At 44.2% G+C, this 18,091-nt stretch overlaps 1 protein-coding gene across 2 annotated transcripts in view; it reads right to left on the bottom strand.

The window, feature by feature from the left end:
- Window positions 1-18,091, bottom strand: part of SMAP1 (small ArfGAP 1) — a 237,438-nt gene that overhangs the window by 140,318 nt on the left and 79,029 nt on the right. The window contains exon 5 of one of the 2 annotated variants that reach the window (XM_065400523.1): window positions 9,114-9,191. The exons of the other annotated variant lie outside the window; for it this stretch is intronic. Within the exon in view, the coding sequence (XP_065256595.1) occupies window positions 9,114-9,191 (78 nt within the window). The remainder of the gene's footprint in view (window positions 1-9,113; window positions 9,192-18,091) is intronic. 2 annotated transcript variants of the gene reach the window in all.

Genomic DNA, 18,091 nt, shown 5'->3' with positions numbered 1-18,091 from the left:
GTTCAGAGAACTATAGCAGTTAGAGCAATGTTCATTTTCAACTACTACAATTTTATTCAGTTTCTCTGTACCCCCCGTTCGTTTTCCCTATTTTCCCAACATTTTGTCATCTGCAGCAGTGTGGTAACAACTTTTCCAAAGCTTGCATAACTTTGTCTAGCATAAAGTTATGAATAGTGAATACTACTACATTTGTGGGCCCCGATTAGGATAAACTAATTTTTAAAGACCTGCATGATTTTTTTCCCCCCCCTCAGTGTCGATGAACAGACATGGTGAAGGATAATCTTTCAGTAATGAAGTATAACAGTAAAGAATATCCAATAATCCTATTTTTAAAAGTCTTACGTGTAGACAGTCCTGATACATTAGTTTTAACTATTTGTGAAGTTTGAGGCATCTGAATTATTCTCTTAAGATCATTTGGATAAGAAAAGGCCTGACACTGAGTCCTAAACTTTTAAAGGACCCACTTTAAAATTAATTTTAACTTATTAAGTAATTTGCTTGTAAATTCTCCAAACTCATTCTATACCCAGAGTAAATGCTATAATTTTTGGAAGATACACCATGTTCTTCACACAAAAACATGGTTGAATCCCTGCTTGCTTAATGGGTAAAATTTTGAAAAGCAAAAAATCCCATTTCAAAATTGACCTTAGGCACTGAGGAACTTAAGAACCCAAGTCACCTTTGGCATAGGAATTAGACTCCTAAGTGACTTAGGTGCTTTTGAAAATTTTGCCTCATACTATTTGTCCCAAAAGTTTTCAGATAGTGTCACCTGACACGAAAAACCAGGCTTAAAATTAACTAACTTTTATGCTTGTGGTGCATGGCATTAATAAACTTAAGAGCCTTTAGGCTTTGAAGCTTGCACAAATGATGCCTATAAATCACTGAATGGCTTTACTTGCATGCGATGTACTATAATACTCTAAAGAGGGAACCCATACTGTATTGTTATGCAGACAGTGAAACCAAAAAAGTTTCAGTGTTGCATTACAGTACAGTACTATAACCTTACTACCTTAATTGACCTTGATTATATCAACTTTCTGCTCTTTTCCTTCTTCCTCCTGTCCCATAGCATTCCACAGCAAGCCACCAGTTTAATCTAAGCTGGGACCACAAATAATATTATGCATTAATCATAACTTTATGCTAGGCAGAGTTATGCAAGCTTTGTAAAAGCTGTTACCATATTGCTGCAGGTGCCAAACTGTTGGGAAGCTATGGGAAATGAATGGGGGGTATGGAGGTACAACTATATTTTGTGAGTCTGGGAATGGTACCATATATGCCACCTTCACTGTAGCAACTGACTGATCTATATTTCTTTGAACAGCACCTGCAGGAGAATCACTGACATCTACACAGCACTTCACAAAACTGAGGTAAACAAAAAGGTTTAAATGAACTGATAACACAACCCAAAGATGCATGTGGCAGTAGGGTGACCTGATGTATTGATTTTATAGGGACAGTCCCGATATTTGGAGCTTTGTCTTGTATACCCTACAGCTACTACCCCCCCATCCCAATTTTTTCTCACTTGCTATCTGGTTACCCTAGGCGGCAGGTACAGCAACACCAGATCAAACAGGAGAAGAAAGAGGAGGTGCAGCAAGAGAATGGTACAGAGAGGAGAGACTGCAGTCCTTTGCAGCCAAATCACATCAGAGAGAAGGACCAGGAAATGCAACAAAAAACTATTTTCCCTCTTGGAGAGGCACATCATGGTGCTGAAGAGGAGAACATATGTACTCTGGCAAACCCTATCTATATTCCATTGTGGGTATGCATGTGCTCCACATGCCTGGAATCACACAGTTCTTGCAAGCAGTGTCTTTGGTCCATGCATGTACCCTCACTCTCCACATGCCTCCAATCGAAGAGATAAAGGGCAAAGTGGACTGCCAGACTCTCCAGTTCCTTCTCTGTCATGAATCCAAAAATAATCGGAAGCGGAGCAGAAGGACACCGGGTAACAAAACACAGATGGGGAACACACATCTCAAAGAACCTCCAGTTATCATAAGTAGCTTTCTCTTCTTCGAGTGCTTCTCCCTATGTGTATTCCACTGTGGGTGACTGCCAAACAGTACTCAAGGAGAAGGAGGGTGTGAGGATGCAGGTGGCAGAATCACTGTCCCAAAGGATGACTCAGCAGAGGAGTCCTGTATTAAAGCATTATGCCTCACAAATGTGTGGATGGAACTCCATGTAGATGCTTTGTAAATGTCAAGTAGAGGTACTTCTTGAAGCAATGCCATTGACGTTGCTTGTGCTCTTGAAGAATGAGCCCTAACTCCATGAGGGGGAGAGACATGTGACCGCTGACAGTAGAGTAATATGCAGCCCAAGTGGTAACCCCCACCATTTTGCATGTATTGTTGGGACTATGTTTTCCAGTGTGCATTACTTAGCACATCTCAACATTAAATCTGCCATTTCGCCACCCGATCTCCCAGTTTTGTGAGATCCGTTTTTAACACTTCACATTCTGCTTTGAATAATTTTGTATCATTTGCAAGCTTTGCCACCTACTTTGTTTACCTCCTACTTTTACAGATCATTTATGAATATGTTGAACAGCACAAGTCCCAGCATAGATCTTTGGGAGATCCCACAATATACCTCTCTCCATTGTCAAAACTGACCATGTATTCCTATCCTTTGTTTCCTATCTTTCAACCAATTACTGAGCCATGTGAGGCCGCTCCCTCTTAACCCAGGACTGCTTACTTTGCTTAAGAGCCTTTGGTGAGGACCTTGTTAAAGGCTTTCTGAAAGTCCAAGTACACTATATCAACTGGATCCCCATTGTTCATATGCTTGTTGACCCCTCACAAAATTCTAATAGATTGATGATTCCAAACCAATGTTGACTCTTCCCCAACATATTGTGTTCATCTATGTATCTGATTATTCTGTTCTTTACTACAATTTCAACCAATTTGCCCGGTACCAAATTTCAGCCTCACTGGCCTGTAATTCCCAGGATCACCTCTGGAACCTTCTTTAAAAGAAATAAATAAAAAAAATCGGTATTGCATTAGCTATCTTCTGGTAATAGGCCAATTTAAGCGATAGGTTACATAGCACAGTTAGTAGTTCTGCAATTTCATATTTGAACTCCTTCAGAACTCTTGGGCGACTACCATCTGGTTCTGGTGACTTATTACTGTTCAATTTATCAATTTGTTCCAAAACCACCTCTACTGACACAATCTGGGACTGGTTCTCAGATTTGTCACCTAAAAAGAATGGCTCAAGCATGAGAATCTGTCACATCTGCTGCAGTAAAACTGGTGCAAAGAATTCATTCTGCTTCTCTGCAACAGTCTTGTCTTCTGTGAGTGCTCCTTCAGCACCTTGATCATAGAATATCAGGGTCGGAAGGGACCTCAAGAGGTCATCTTGTCCAACCCCCTGCTCAAAGCAGGACCAATCCCCAACTAAATCATCCCAGCCAGGGCTTCGTCAAGCCTGACCTTAAAAACCTCTAAGGAAGGATATTCCACCACCTCCCTAGGTAACCCATTCCAAGTGCTTCACCACCCTCCTAGTCAAAAAGTTTTTCCTAATATCCAACCTAAACTTCCCCCACTGCAACTTGAGACCGTTACTCCTTGTTCAGTCATCTGATACCACTGAGAACAGTCTAGATCCATCCTCTTTGGAACTCCCTTTCAGGTAGTTGAAAGCAGCTATCAAATCCCCCCTCATTCTTCTCTTCTGCAGACTAAATAATCCCAGTTCCCTCAGCCTCTCCTCATAAATCATGTGCTTCAGCCCCCTAGTCATTTTTGTTGCCCTCCGCTGGACTCTTTCCAAATTTTCCACATCCTTCTTGTAATGTGGGGCCCAAAACTGGACACAGTACTCCAGATGAGGCTTCACCAATGCCAAATAGAGGGGAATGATCACGTCCCTCGATCTGCTGGCAATGCCCCTACTTATACAGCCCAAAATGCCGTTAGCCTTCTTGGCAACAAGGGCACACTGTTGACTCATATCCAGCTTCTAATCCACTGTAACCCCTAGGTCCTTTTCTGCAGAACTGCTGCCTAGCCACTCGGTCCCTAGTCTGTAGCAGTGCATGGGATTCTTTCGCCCTAAGTGCGGGACACTGCACTTAGTCTCATTGAACCTCATCAGATTTCTTTTGGTCCAACCCTCTAATTTGTCTAGGTCCCTCCTTAACCTATCCCTACCCTCCAGCGTATCTACCACTCCTCCCAGTTTAGTGTCATCTGCAAACTTGCCGAGGGTGCAGTCCACGCCATCCTCCAGATTATTAATGAAGATATTGAACAAAACCGGCCCCAGGACCGACCCTTGGGGCACTCTGATACCGGCTGCCAACTAGACATGGAGCCATTGATCACTACCCGTTGAGCCCGAAGATCTAGCCAGGTTTCTATCCACCTTATAGTCCATTCATCCAACCCATACTTCTTTAACTTGCCAGCAAGAATACTGTGGGAGACCATATCAAAAGCTTTGCTAAAGTCAAGGAATAACACGTCCACTGCTTTCCCCTCATCCACAGAGCCAGTTATCTCCTCATAGAAGGCAATTAGGTTAGTCAGGCATGACTTGCCCTTGGTGAATCCATGCTGACTGTTCCTGGTCACTTTCTTCTCCTCTAAGTGCATCAGAATTGATTCCTTGAGGACCTGCTCCATGATTTTTCCAGGGTCTGAGGTGAGGCTGACTGGATCCTCCTCCTTCTCTTTTTTAAAGATGGGCACTACATTAGCCTTTTTCCAGTCATCCGGGACGTCCCCCGATCGCCATGAGTTTTCAAAGATAATGGCTCTGCAATCACATCCGCTAACTCAGGGGTGGGCAAACTTTTTGGCCTGAGGACCACATCTGGATATGGAAATTCTATGGTGGGCCATGAATGCTCATGAAATTGGGGGTTGGGATGTGGGAGGGAGTGAGGGCTCCAGCTGGGGGTGTGGCCAGAAATGAGGAGTTCAGGGAGCAGAAGGGGCCTCCGGGCTGGGGCAGGGGGTTGGGGTATGTGGGGAGAGTGGGGGCTCCAGCTAGGGGTGCGAGCTCTGGGGTGGGGCTGGGGATGAGGTGTTTGTGATGCAGGACGATGCTCTGTGCTGGGATTTCAGAGGGTGGGAAGGGGATCAGGGCTGAGGGTTGGGGCACAGGAGGGGGTCGGGGCGCAGGCTCCGGGCAGTGCTTACCTCAAGCAGCTTCCGGAAGAAGCAGCATGCTCCCCCTCTGGCTCCTACGTGGAGGTGCGTCCAGGCAGCTCTGCGCACTGCCCCATCTGCAGGCGCCGCCCCTGCAGCTCCCATTGGCCGTGGTTCCCGGCCAATGGGAGCTGCAGGGGTGGCACTCGGGGCAGGGGCAACATGTAGAACATAGGGGCTGCCCCTATGGGTAGGAGCCGGAGCAAGGACATGCCTCTGCTTCCAGGGGATATGCGGAACCACGACACAGAGCCCCGGACCGTGCTCCCCAGCAGGAGCTCAAGGGCTGGATTAAAATGTCTGAAGGGCCGGATGTGGTCCCCGGGCCGTAGTTTGCCCACCCCTGCGCTAACTCCTTTAGCGCCCTCGGATGCAGCACATCCGGCCCCATGGATTTGTGCTCGTCCAGTTTTTCTAAATAGTCCTGAACCACTTCTTTCTCCACAGAGGGCTGGTCACCTCCTCCCAGTGCTGTGCTGCCCAGTGCAGTAGTCGGGGAGCTGACTTTGTTTGTGAAGACAGAAGCAAAAAAAAAAAAGCATTGAGAACATTAGCTTTTTCCACATCCTCTGTCACTAGGTTGCCTCCCTCATTCAGTAAGGGCTTTCCTTGACTTTCTTCTTGTTGCTAACATACCTGAAGAAACCCTTCTTGTTACTCTTAACATCGCTTGCTAGCTGCAACTCCAAGTGTGATTTGGCCTTCCTGATTTCACTCCTGCATGCCTGAGCAATATTTTTATACTCCTCCCTGGTCATTTGTCCAATCTTCCACTTCTTGTAAGCATCTGTTTCGCTGTTAAGCCAAGCTGGTCGCCTGCCATATTTACTTTTGTTCCTGCAACCTCAATAAGGATTCTTTAAAATACAGCCAGCTCTCCTGGACTCCTTTCCCCCTCATGTTATTCTCCCAGGGGATCCTGCCCGTCAGTTCCCTAAGGGAGTCAAAGTCTGCTTTTCTAAAGTCCAGGGTCCGTATTTTGCTGCTCTCCCTTCTTCCTTGCGTCAGGATCCTGAACTCGACCATCTCATGGTTACTGCCTCCCAGGTTCCCATCCACTTTTGCTTCCCCTACTAATTCTTCCCTGTTTGTGAGCAGCAGGTCAAGAAGAGCTCGGCCCCTAGTTGGTTCCTCCAGCACTTGCACCAGGAAATTGTCCCCTACACTTTCCAAAAACTTCCTGGATTGTCTGTGCACCACTGTATTGCTCTCCCAGCAGATATTGGAGTGATTGAAGTCCCCCATGAGAACCAGGGCCTGCGATCTAATAACATCTGTTAGTTGCCAGAAGAAAGCCTCGTCCACCTCATCCCCCTGGTCTGATGGTCTATAGCAGACTCCCACCACGACATCACCCTTGTTGGTCACACTTCTAAACTTAATCCAGAGACTAGTTTATGGTGTGACTTGGTCACCTCTTGTAATGATAGTTTTAATGCATCTGCCACTCTTTGAGCTAGCCAACGATGGAAGAGGGGACAGCACTTTCTCATCTGTTGATGAAGATGAAAAGTTGGTCTGGAGGTTAATCTCCTCTTACTCCTCTCCTAAGTGTTCAGGGGGCTCGGACACCCTCAATGCAGCAGCTGAAAGAGGGTGTCTCATCAGGCCCTAATAGGTCAAGCTAGAACCATGGTAGGCATGGTGTTTATGTGCCTGCCAAGGGTCCCAGTAAGGCCACTGAGTGGGCCCAGGAGGTTGGTACCACCGCTGCCCCTACCAAGGAGGCGTGGTGTCAGAGGGGCAGTATGGCTGAGGCCCATTTTGGAAATGGGTACCATAGGGTGAATGAGGAGGAATGACAGGAGACTATGTCCTCTTGCTCACTGTGACTCATCACTCAAAAATGGGGGGGAGGAGGGCATGGCATGATGTCATCGAGTCTGGAACTCTGGGTGGATTCATTACCAGGTAGAGGTGAGTCCAGTGCGTCAGACACCAAAAGGTCCGTCACGTACCAGAAGTCCAACAATGCCACAGTCTGTTCTGGTAGTGGTTGGCAGTGCTGAGACATCTGCACCAAAGGAGTTGGCAGTGCTGTACTTACTGTGCAGTCCGCCAGTGCCTAGCGTGCCAAGACGGTACCACTGTCAATGCCTGCACCGAAGGAGCCTTCCCCAGGATGGATTCTCTAGTTTTCTCGCGCCCACTCAGTACCGATGAATCTTTGCCTGTGCCCATTGGGTCCTTAGGCAGCCCAACATATTCTATCAAGTCGGTACCATGTGAGCTCTGGATACCGGATTTAGACAGCTTCGGTGCCATCAGTACCGATGATTCCGAGTGAACCGGAGATAGTTTTCGGCTCGGTGAGGACTTGCTGTGGGGATTCACAGCCCTTTTCTTAGAAGCCTTGTGAGACTGGCTCATGGATGATTTCTTAGGCTCACCTCTCTTAGATGTAGAGGGTTGTGGTGAGAATTCCCACTGCCCAGAGTCTTGGAGTGGCTCTGAGGGCAGTTGGAGGACTACTTCCATTAGGAGAAGCTTGAGTCAGTTCTCTCTCTTTCTGGATCTGGGTTTCAATTGTTGGCATAAACCACACTTGTGTGAGATGTAGTTCTCTCCCAGGCAGCAAACGCACTGAGAATGTCCGTCAGTCACTGGGATAGATGCTTTGCAACTGAGAGACTTCTTGAAACCCAGTGAACCGGGCATATCCTGTCCGGGAGGGGGGTGGAGGGAGAGAATTTGTTTTACTTCAAAGTTTAAAGTAAAGTGTTGTGGTTTTTTGGGGAAAAAATAAATAAAAGATAAAGGAGTGAAAAAGAAGAGTTCTAAAAGATTATAGAAACAATTAGCAATTTATAGAAGGTAAGATCCGCTAACAGACAGCTAAAGCTCAGTCTCTAGCCATGGGCGTTGAGAAGGAACTGAGAAGGGTTTGCCCACACAACGCTGGTTAGCCTCATGGCAGGTTGCGCAGGGGGGGGGGGGGGGGGCAGCGCATGCACAGGCTGAATGGACACTGCCACCAAAATTCTCCAATCAGCAGCACAGGGATGCAGACACACCTTCAATGGAGCACCCACAGGGACACTACTCAAAGAAGAATATAGGTTCTACCACAACAGTCCCATGCATGAGTGTTGATGCCTTACATACCACGTAGATTTGTGTACAGTGTCAGAGTGTTCTAAATGTTGAACAATGTTTTAGGAGTTTATTATTTTTTTCAATGTCTATACACGGTCCATAACTAGAAGAAAATTCAAAAGAATGACAAAATTTGAATTTGTGAAAATTCCACTAAATGGGTCTGTATTTATGGACTCTAATTCCCTTGAAATTAGTTTTAAAAGGTGTTAGACCTGCTAGATGGCTTGGCTGGAGTAGCAGTGCCCTTTCAGGGGAGATTTCTAAAGCAATCTTAGAAATCTTGCTTTACTAGTAGAGGGCAGAGGCTTGATGCCTTATGAAAGTGATGCTCTAAGAGAAAGGGATAACAAAACAAACCCATGCCTCTTTGCTAGTGGTGTGAACGTATCTTTATATGGCTTTGTAGGACAGAGTAAGAGTTTGAACATGCTAATAATAATCCAAAATATGAGAGGGAGAGAGAGAGAGAGAAAATTATATTTATCTATCTATCTATATATAGATAGATAGATATAGATATATAGATATATAAAAAAATAAATAAATAAAGAGAGAGGAAAAATCGTATAGCTAGAGGCACTAGCTCTTTTCACTTATGTGATCAGGGAAACAGGGTGTAGAAAAGCCTGTGGCTTGTTTTAAATGTCTGAGTTCCTTTTAACAAAGACAATGAAACACTCTGCTAAATCCCGGAGAAGCTACTCTACATTATGGATGAAATCAAATGTACAAATCTGTGCACTGTATTATAATATGTAGGCTGACAAAAAAATTACACTAGGAAAGAGATACCTCCAATTTGCTCTTCTCGACAGCAGCTTGCAGAGAAGGAGAAGGTGCCAAAGGCTGAACAGCATCAGAGGAGGACATCTGTACAAAGCAGATGAAAGGGATGAGAAAGGAACCATGGCAGATTATCAGAATTAACAGACTATAGAAAGAGCAAAGGAACATATGATTTCATTTCCCCCCCAAGATACAGAAGCACTTTGGGGAGAAAAAAAATCATACAATATAGGAAAACAAGGCAGGCAAGACAATTGCATTTCGGTCTTTTGAATTTTACTAATGCTATTTCTAAAGGAAGAGAGGTTTGTCAGGTAACAGTGAATGATTTATAATGAAATACACTAGAATATAAAAATAAGAAAATGAACCTGGATAAGATCAGTGGATGAAACCTAATTATTTTTCTGTGTTCAATTTTATCCAATGTGACTGTTGAAATATTAATGTCCTGAAGCATGAAGACATGCTGTCTCAGGGGGGAGAAAGGGGGGGAGTGCATTTGTTTTTGTTCACTGTAACAGAATATTTATTTAAAGAATACAGCAAAATAACCCTGAAAGTTATACATTTAATTAAAGTTCTAATGAACTGCTCTCTATTTAAGAACATGCTAACTAAATAAAAGAAAAAGCTGTCAGTTTCTACAAAGCAGCATCCTAGCAGTCGGCTGCCAGACCTATTACGAAGCAATTTATATATATTCCTTTCTAAACATTAGTGTGCACGACCACTATTACCAGCACTGTACTTCCAGAATTACCAAAGGTATTATGAGACAGTTATATACACCACAGAGGCAATTTACACATGAAAATGGGATTCGTCTAAAAGCATTTTCATACATCTTCCTAACCCATTTCTTTGTGTGTACTTGATCACTTTAATAGAAGCATTATCCTTCTATTCCCTTCACAGAAAAATGCAACTGAAATATGTTTACTAAATGTGCAGTAAATCTTCAGAGCTATAAAACTGACAACTCTGTATTTCCCTATATCATCATTAGTACCCACAAGGAAAATTTAAAAATAAATGGAGCTATTACAGCACAGGTCTTTACGTACTGTCAAAAAAACTGATTATTTAGATATGCAGTGTTGTTGATCCCAGGATAATAGAGAGAAAAGGTGGGTGAGGTAATATCTTTTTCTGAACCAACTTCTGTTGGTGAGAGAGAAAAGCTTTTGAGCTTACACAGAGCTCTTCTTCAGGCATGGGAAATGTATTTTCCCGCAGCTGAAGAAGAGCTCTTTGTAAGCTCAAAAGCTTGTCTCTTTCACCAACAGAAGTCGGTCCAATAAAAGTTATTACCTCACCCACCTTGTCTCTCTAATATTTACATGGCATTCTTACCCTTTTTTTTTTTTTTTTTTAACTTAATAATCTTTAACACAGCTTCTTACAATATAGCTGAAAACTACAGAGAAACCCCTTCTTACATCTTTAGTGTTGCATGTTTGTTATAGAAGATTCCATGAGTATTATAGTTTATGTTCAAAACATACATAAATTAATATTCACTATCCGTATACATAAAGGCCCTGGAAACGTGCTTTTGCTCTGAAGGTTGGTGAATGATGTTCCAGAAAAGGGGTTTTGCTTTTTAATAGTGTGTTTAGTAGTTTCAAGAAGAAATTTCACACTGGGTTAAACTTGTAGGTGAAACATTTATACAAAAAAGTGACTTGGTCAGTATTTTTCTGCTTTTACTTTGTTATAGAATCTACTAATGTTACAGTAAGAGCTACCTGAGACTCTCCCCATGATAATACAGTAAAATTAATCTTATGCTTATAACTTTCTGTTGCTATGGAAACAGTGATATATCCAGCATTTTGACTTTACCACATTAATTTCTAAAATGAAGAGAGGGGGATTATTCACTCATTGCCTTATTTGAACATTGGTAAAAGATTTGGTAACTAAACATAGTAAACTACAAACTATTTAAAACCCAGTTAGTCAAGTCTTTAGTCTGATGTGTAAGTCTTCCCATAATTTACTAAAATAATTTAAAATCTCATTTCAGCTGTGCTTTCTGGTTCCTAGACACAAATTGTTTTCAATTCCCTCACACATCTGTCTGATGCAGAATGTGGGTTAGGGGTTTTTTTTTCCTTCTTTTTTAATTGCAAAATAGGAGTTTTCTACATCTGAAAGTCTATTAAACAAATGATAATGGCTATTGGACAGGCAATATCACACATTCAAATGATGCAATAGAGATCAATGACTTTTTGAGACCATATAATCTATACAATAAACATATTGCAGCATTAGCCCACTTGCTTCACATGTTTGTTTCCTCGTTTGCATACCATCTGTCAAAACAAAGATATCAGAAAGTCAACAAAAGTTGTCCATTGTGACCGTGTTTCTTCATTCTTTGGCAAGATTGTAGGCTGTCTGACACTACATTAACTGTATCCAACCAGGAGAGGAATGCCCAATATATTTTAACTCCCAGGTCAAGCTAGCCACGTATGGTATGTAGTTGTGACCCTGTAAGATGCAAAAAAGGCCTATGTATAGATCCTAGGTCCACTCTTTGAGAAGCTGACTTCATAATGCAAAGCCCCACCAGTGCATGAAATGCATAGAGTATAGTCCTGTCCATCTTTCAGTGTTAACACTCTTCCTAAAAATGGAAGTTTAAGATGTGTTATTGCAAATGACGGTTTAAATTTTTTTATCTTTCAGTCTGGTTTCTATCTAGGGCCTGTCAGTCTAGCTCAGTGATCACCAACCAGTCAATCGTGATCTCTGGCATAGTGTGGCTGCAGATAAGGCAGACTCCCTGCCTAGTCCAGCCCCACACCGCTCCCAGAAGCGGCCACCACAGCCCTGCAATGTAGGGGGTCTCCCTCTGCGCGCTGCTCCTGCCTGCAAGCACCGCCCCCACATCTCCCATTGGCCGGGAGAGCTGCGGGGACAGTGCTTGCCGAGAGGGGCAGGGCACGGAGCCACGTGCCCCTTCCCCGCCCAGGGGCCACAGGGGCACATTATCTCCTTCTGGGAGCGGTATGGGAGTGGGGTAGGCAGGGAGCCTGCCTTAGCCTCACTGCGCCTGCCGCCAACCAGGAGCCGCTGGAGGTAAGTGCTGCCCGGCCGGAGGCTGCACCCCAACACCCATCCCTGAGCCCCCCCTGGAACCAGCACCCAAAACCCCCTCCTGCACCGCAACCCCTTCCCAGAGCCAGCACCCCAACACTCTGCCCCAGCCAGGAGCCCCCTCCTGCACCCCAACCCCCTACCCCAGGCTCAGCCCAGAGCCCCTTCCCACACTTCAAACCCCTCGGCCCCAGCCCACAGCCAGCAACCCCTCCCAAACGCCAACCCCCAGCCCAGCCCGGTGAGAGTGAGTGAGGGTGGGAGAGAGCGAGCAAGGGGGGGGCGGCGCGGGTGTGAGCAGGGCAGGGCTTTGGGGGAGGATCCTGGGTTGCCCTTAGATTTAAAAAGTGATATTGGGCATAAAAAGGTTGGAGACCACTGGTCTAGCTGATCAACCTAACATAAAGAGCTCTTATTACAGAGAATTAGCATGGTGGAATAACACTAAAATGGTCCCAGATCCAACCCAGCCACAGAAACACTCAATGGGAAGGAAGTCTCCATGGCATTCCTGGTCCTTTCCCTCACCTACTACTTCCTACTCTCCTGTGCCCACAGCACCCTGGACTCGAGAACCCTCTTGCATCTGGAGAGTTCCAGGCCTTCTTAGTCCAGAGTCGAAACCTGCACATTTATTAATCCTGCTTTTAATTCACCCGTTGATCTTGATCTGCTTGTGACTAGGCAGCAATCCCTGTGTGGAACTATTCTTCAGTTGTTTCAAGCTTATTCACAGAAGGAAATCTCTCAAAAGGTGGACTGAGGCAGTGGGCTGTCACCACATCTTCCTTGTAAGGTACTATTGGGTTTTCATTCACTACCATTATTATTCAATATATATATTTGAAGTCTTCAGGGAATACTCCTAAGTCATGAGCTGAGATACCATCAGTATGTTCAGCTCTTTGAGGACTGGCAAACTAATATCTAGATATTATGGTGATAGGAGCTTTGGAAACAACAGCCAGACACAGCCTTGTTTGGCAAGGGTTGAGTGATTTATGTTTAGCCCAGATGAGACAGTGATACCAGCAGGTGGGTAGGTATGACTATTCTGAGAAATGTGTGGATTACTAATTATATTGTTACAGAATCCATGAAGCACACATTGGCCATCAGTATCTAGAATAACTGATGCTTTCTTAAATTTTAAAAAATTACAAAGCTAATTAAGTACTTATTCTTCCTACATTTCTTAAAAGGCAATTGAAATCAGTTGGATCCTCTCTCTCTGATCTGTCTTCAATTTTTATCAGGATTACATCAAGGAAGGGCCTTCAGTTTGGGAGCTATTTATAGATCTCCCTATTCATATTTCAGACATGTCTGTCAGATTTCCACTGTACATGTTTTCAAGGATTTGTGAATGGTCTACTAGAACCAGTTCACTTTCAGCAATTCAAGTGTCCTTCTCCCAACCCCATTAGCTCTTCCTTTTCAATCTCCATTTGCAAGATTTGTTGTGCTTACTGGACCTTACTGGTGTATTTCACAGTGTATCAGATGTTCTGCACAGGATACTGTAGTAAGGAATTTAAAAAAAAAATTACCCAAAACATTTTGCATCTAAAGAAAATTCCACGAAATTAACATTTTACTCATCATCTACCCCTATAACGAAGATTTCTTGGTCTACTAAAAGATCCAAATGAATAGGAATAAGAGTGAATGTAGTAGAGTACACTATATTTCAGTTTCTTTCTTTGTGACTGTTATCATTTCTCTCTCTAGCTGGAAATACAATCTAATAACCAGGACAAACTGATTGCTTTGAATTGAAACTACAGTACTGCACAGTTGTTCTACCATCCAATTACAGATTCAATAGGTTTACCGCTCAGGTGAAAAGTGTATAATAAAACTTACAGTACTTACCCTCCTTTTACAGTTTTGCAAAGATCTCTGCAATACACCTTGAACTTAATTAATAATTTTAGTTCAAATAAAATAAGCTGGAATTTTAAAATTTCATTATGGAAGTGAAAGATTATTTTTTTATTAAAATAAAAAAGGATTAGAAGGATAAAGATTTTTACAGTATCTTGTAGGATTCTGCTTGAGTTTTAAACTGACATTATATTGACCAAGTCTAGTGATGATCCTGGGTGGAATAAATGAGGGCAATATATAGCCATAGAAATGGCTATTTCTAAACAAATAGCTATAAAAATGGGCATATAAAGGAACTATGGTAAAAGCTTTAATTAGCTGTTTACAACTAGTTTCTTCCATTATTTTGAAAGCACATGCTGTATTTTGTTTTGATTTGTTATTTTGCAAAAACAATACCAAATAAGAACCCAGCAACATCAAAAGTATCACAATCTTTTATTTAACTCTTCTGATATCGAGTGATAGCCAGGTAATTCATACACCAAGTAATCCATAAATTTATCTTTTAAAAACATTTATCAAACCATGGATGGACCTCATAAGACCACAGAAGAACCCTACCAAAAATGCTTTAACCACCTAATGTGGAGTTAGGAGTTGAACCGAACAAGAGTGCCCTCTAGTGGCCATTTTACATATGCAGAGTTAATTTACAGAGAAAAGATTCAGAACTAAACCTAGAACACAAGTAAAACCTGTTAAATTTTAACTCGTTACTAGTTAATTATTTTCTGCAATTAGACTTCTCCTTTGGCTGAATGATTAGTTCAGGCTTTTGAGATATTTAGTAGTAAGAAAATTAAATGCACCTTTGCACTACTAAAATATTTTATTATTTGCTTGGCAGTAGTGGATAGAATCCCAATTAGGTCTCTATTGCACTAGGTGCCACACATCCACAACAGTAGACCCAAACTGCTTACAATCCTTAAAAAACAGTTATTCACCTTCTCGTAACTACCTGTTCTTTGAGATGTGTTGCTCATGTCCATTCCAGTTAGATGTCTGTGCACTGCGTGCACGGTCGTTGGAAAGTTTTTCCCTAGCAGCACCCATTGGGTCGGAGTGGTGCCTCCATGGCGGTGAATATATGACCCTGCCGACCCAGCACCTCCTCAGTTCCTTCTTGCCAGCTACTCCAGCAGACGGAAAGGCGGGCAGATCTGGAATGGACATGGGTAACACATCTCAAAGAACAGTTACGAGAAGGTGAGTAACTGTTGTTAGTGCCAGAGCATGGACTTTAGCTAGATCATAGCATGTCTGGATGCAGGATGTGATCCACGATGAAATCCTCTGAGATGAGACCGGGAGCTGTTTTATCTGATTTGCCACTGCCACGAATAGCTGATTCGACTTACGAAACAGCTTTGTGCACTTGATGTAAAAGGCTAGCGCCCATCGAATGTACGGTGTGTGAAGCCTCTGTTCCTCGCTACTCGCATGAGGCTTAGGGTAAAAAGACAGGTAGAAAAATGTCCTGGTTGGAGTGGAATTGGGACACCATCTTTGGAAGAAAGGCCGGGTGAGGCCTAAGCTGCCCCTTGTCCTTGAAGAAAACCATGCAAGGAGGATCGGAGGTGAGGGCCTTCAGCTCCAAAACCCTCCTCGCTGAAGTAATGGCGACTAGGAAAGCCACCTTGCTTATGCTTATAAGAAGCACACGGAATCTTTTTCAAGGGGATAAGGCAATACACCGTGTTTCCCATAACAGATATAGGAGTGAACAAGTCACCAGTGGTTCAAATGGGGGCCCCCATCAGTTTGGAAAGGACCAGGTTGAGGTCCCACACTGGGATCAGTTGTCTAACCTGCAGGTACAGTCACTCCAGGCCTTTGAGGAAAGAGCCATTTATAGAGTTGGCGCAGACGGAGCACGCAGACACTCCCGGATGGAATGCAGAGAGAACTGCCAAGTGTATCTTGATGGATGATGCTGCCAGACCCTGCTGTTTCAAATGCAGTAGGTATTCCTGGATAAGTGGTATGGGCGTCTGCATTGGGGGGTGGGGTTTGAGCGCACCAGATTGTGAATCTTTTCCATTTGGCTAGGTAGGTGGCCCTGGTGGAGGGCTTCCTGCTACCAAGCAAGACCTTCCTAACCTGCTCGGAGCACATGAGTTCCATGGGGTTTAGCCATGAAGCTTCCAAGCCACGAGGTGAAGGGACTGGAGGTCGGGCTGGTGAAGACAACCATGATCCTGGGTAATCAGGTCTGGAATTAGGGGCAATGCGACTGGGGCGTCCACCAACAGCTCCAGGAGTGTGGTGTACCATTGGTGACAAGGCCATGCCGGTTGCCACCAGTATGACCACCGCCTTGACTCCGAGGACTTTGAGCAAGACCTTGTGCACGAATGGGAACGGGGGGAAATGCGTATAGCAGATGATCCATCCAGGGGAGGCCCAGGCTGCGATTCCAGAAAGCAGAATCGCCGACACTTCCTGTTGCTTCGCATGGCAAAGAGGTCAATTTGGGAAGCTCTGGAAAATACTGTGTATCACGTTCGGGCAGATGGACCCCTTGTAGTTGTGGAAGGATCTGCTGAGGTAGTCCGCCACCTCTTTTGGGGAACTTTTGAGGTAAGACGCTTCCAGGGGAATGGAGTGGGCTATGTAGAACTCCTATAGCTGGAGGGCTTCCCAACATAGGGGAGAGGAACGGGCTCCACCCTGCTTATTTATGTAGAACATCAGTTGTATTGTCCATCATGACTCCCACACACTGTCCCTGCAGATGAGCTTAGAAAATTTGGCATGCTTGTTGGACCGCTCTCAGATCCTTGATGGTTATGTGGAGCGAGAGTTCATCTTGGGACCATAGGCCCTGTGTCTGAAGTTTCCCAGGTGCGTGCCCCAACCCAGTGCCGACACATCTGTTACCAGGGACAGAGAGGGCTGGGGGGTTGTGGAAGGGGACTCCCTCGCACACAGTCTGCGGGTTGAACCACCAGCGGAGAGACTCAAGGACCTGCACCGGGAGGGTGACCACTGAGTCCAGAGTGACTGACTGACTTGGCTAGGCTGATGCAAGCCAAGCCTGGCAAGGTACGAGTCAGATCCTGGCAGGCTGTATCACATAGGTGCAAGACGCTATGTGACCGAGTAGCCTCAGACAGCCCCTTGCTGTGGTGGTGGGGTACCATCTGAGGCCTTGTATGATGTCTGTCATTGCTTGGAAGCGAGCCTCCGGCAGGAATGCTCTGGCCCAGTTCAAGTCCAGCACTGCCCAATAAACTTTATCCTTTGAGACCCAGCCTGTCAAAGGTAGAGCTCACGAAACATGCCTGTGCATCCACCTGGTACCTGGAGCATCCCCGGAGCAGTCAGTCATAGAGGTAAGGATGCACTGAAAGATGGACAGGACTATACTCTATGCATTTCATGCACTGGTGGGGCTTTGCATTATGAAGTCAGCTTCTCAAAGAGTGGACCTAGGATCTATATGTGACGTTGTGCAGTCTACATGGTTTTATAAAAACATGATAATAAGTGAATATAATGTAACTGGGATAGTTTTATAAAAAATTTGATAATAAGTGACTATAATGCAAATGGGATATGCTTTGTGCAAAAGGTCTCTTGTAAGGTATCATTACAAAGCTCATAATCTACTGAGTGTGATCATCCTATTTGTAGAAATGTACCACTCTTGTATCTAAAACTAGAAATATAAAATGTAACTCTGAGGGCCTATTGTAATTATGTAAAGTGTGGGCCATTAATGATGGTTTGGAATCTTGATGACTCCCATTGTCTGCAGATGGCTGTTTACCTGTGAGTCTCCCTGTATATGTGTGTGCTGGCAAGTGAGTAATGAAGTCTTGCAGTGACATGTGATCATGTCACCTGAACTGGAATCCATCTTTAACCTGGTGCTTTTCCAGTGAGGGGAGAGGGTGGGAACCCAGAGGAACAAAGGGTTCCCGCCTTATGCAAAAGATAGATAAAGGGGTGGAAGAGAAGAGAGAGAGAGA

The sequence above is a fragment of the Emys orbicularis genome, chromosome 3 (assembly GCF_028017835.1).
Source record: "Emys orbicularis isolate rEmyOrb1 chromosome 3, rEmyOrb1.hap1, whole genome shotgun sequence".
In the NCBI taxonomy this organism is placed as follows: domain Eukaryota; kingdom Metazoa; phylum Chordata; order Testudines; family Emydidae; genus Emys; species Emys orbicularis.
Note: the sequence above shows the minus strand (reverse complement) of the source record. Positions and strands in the feature narration are given on the sequence as shown.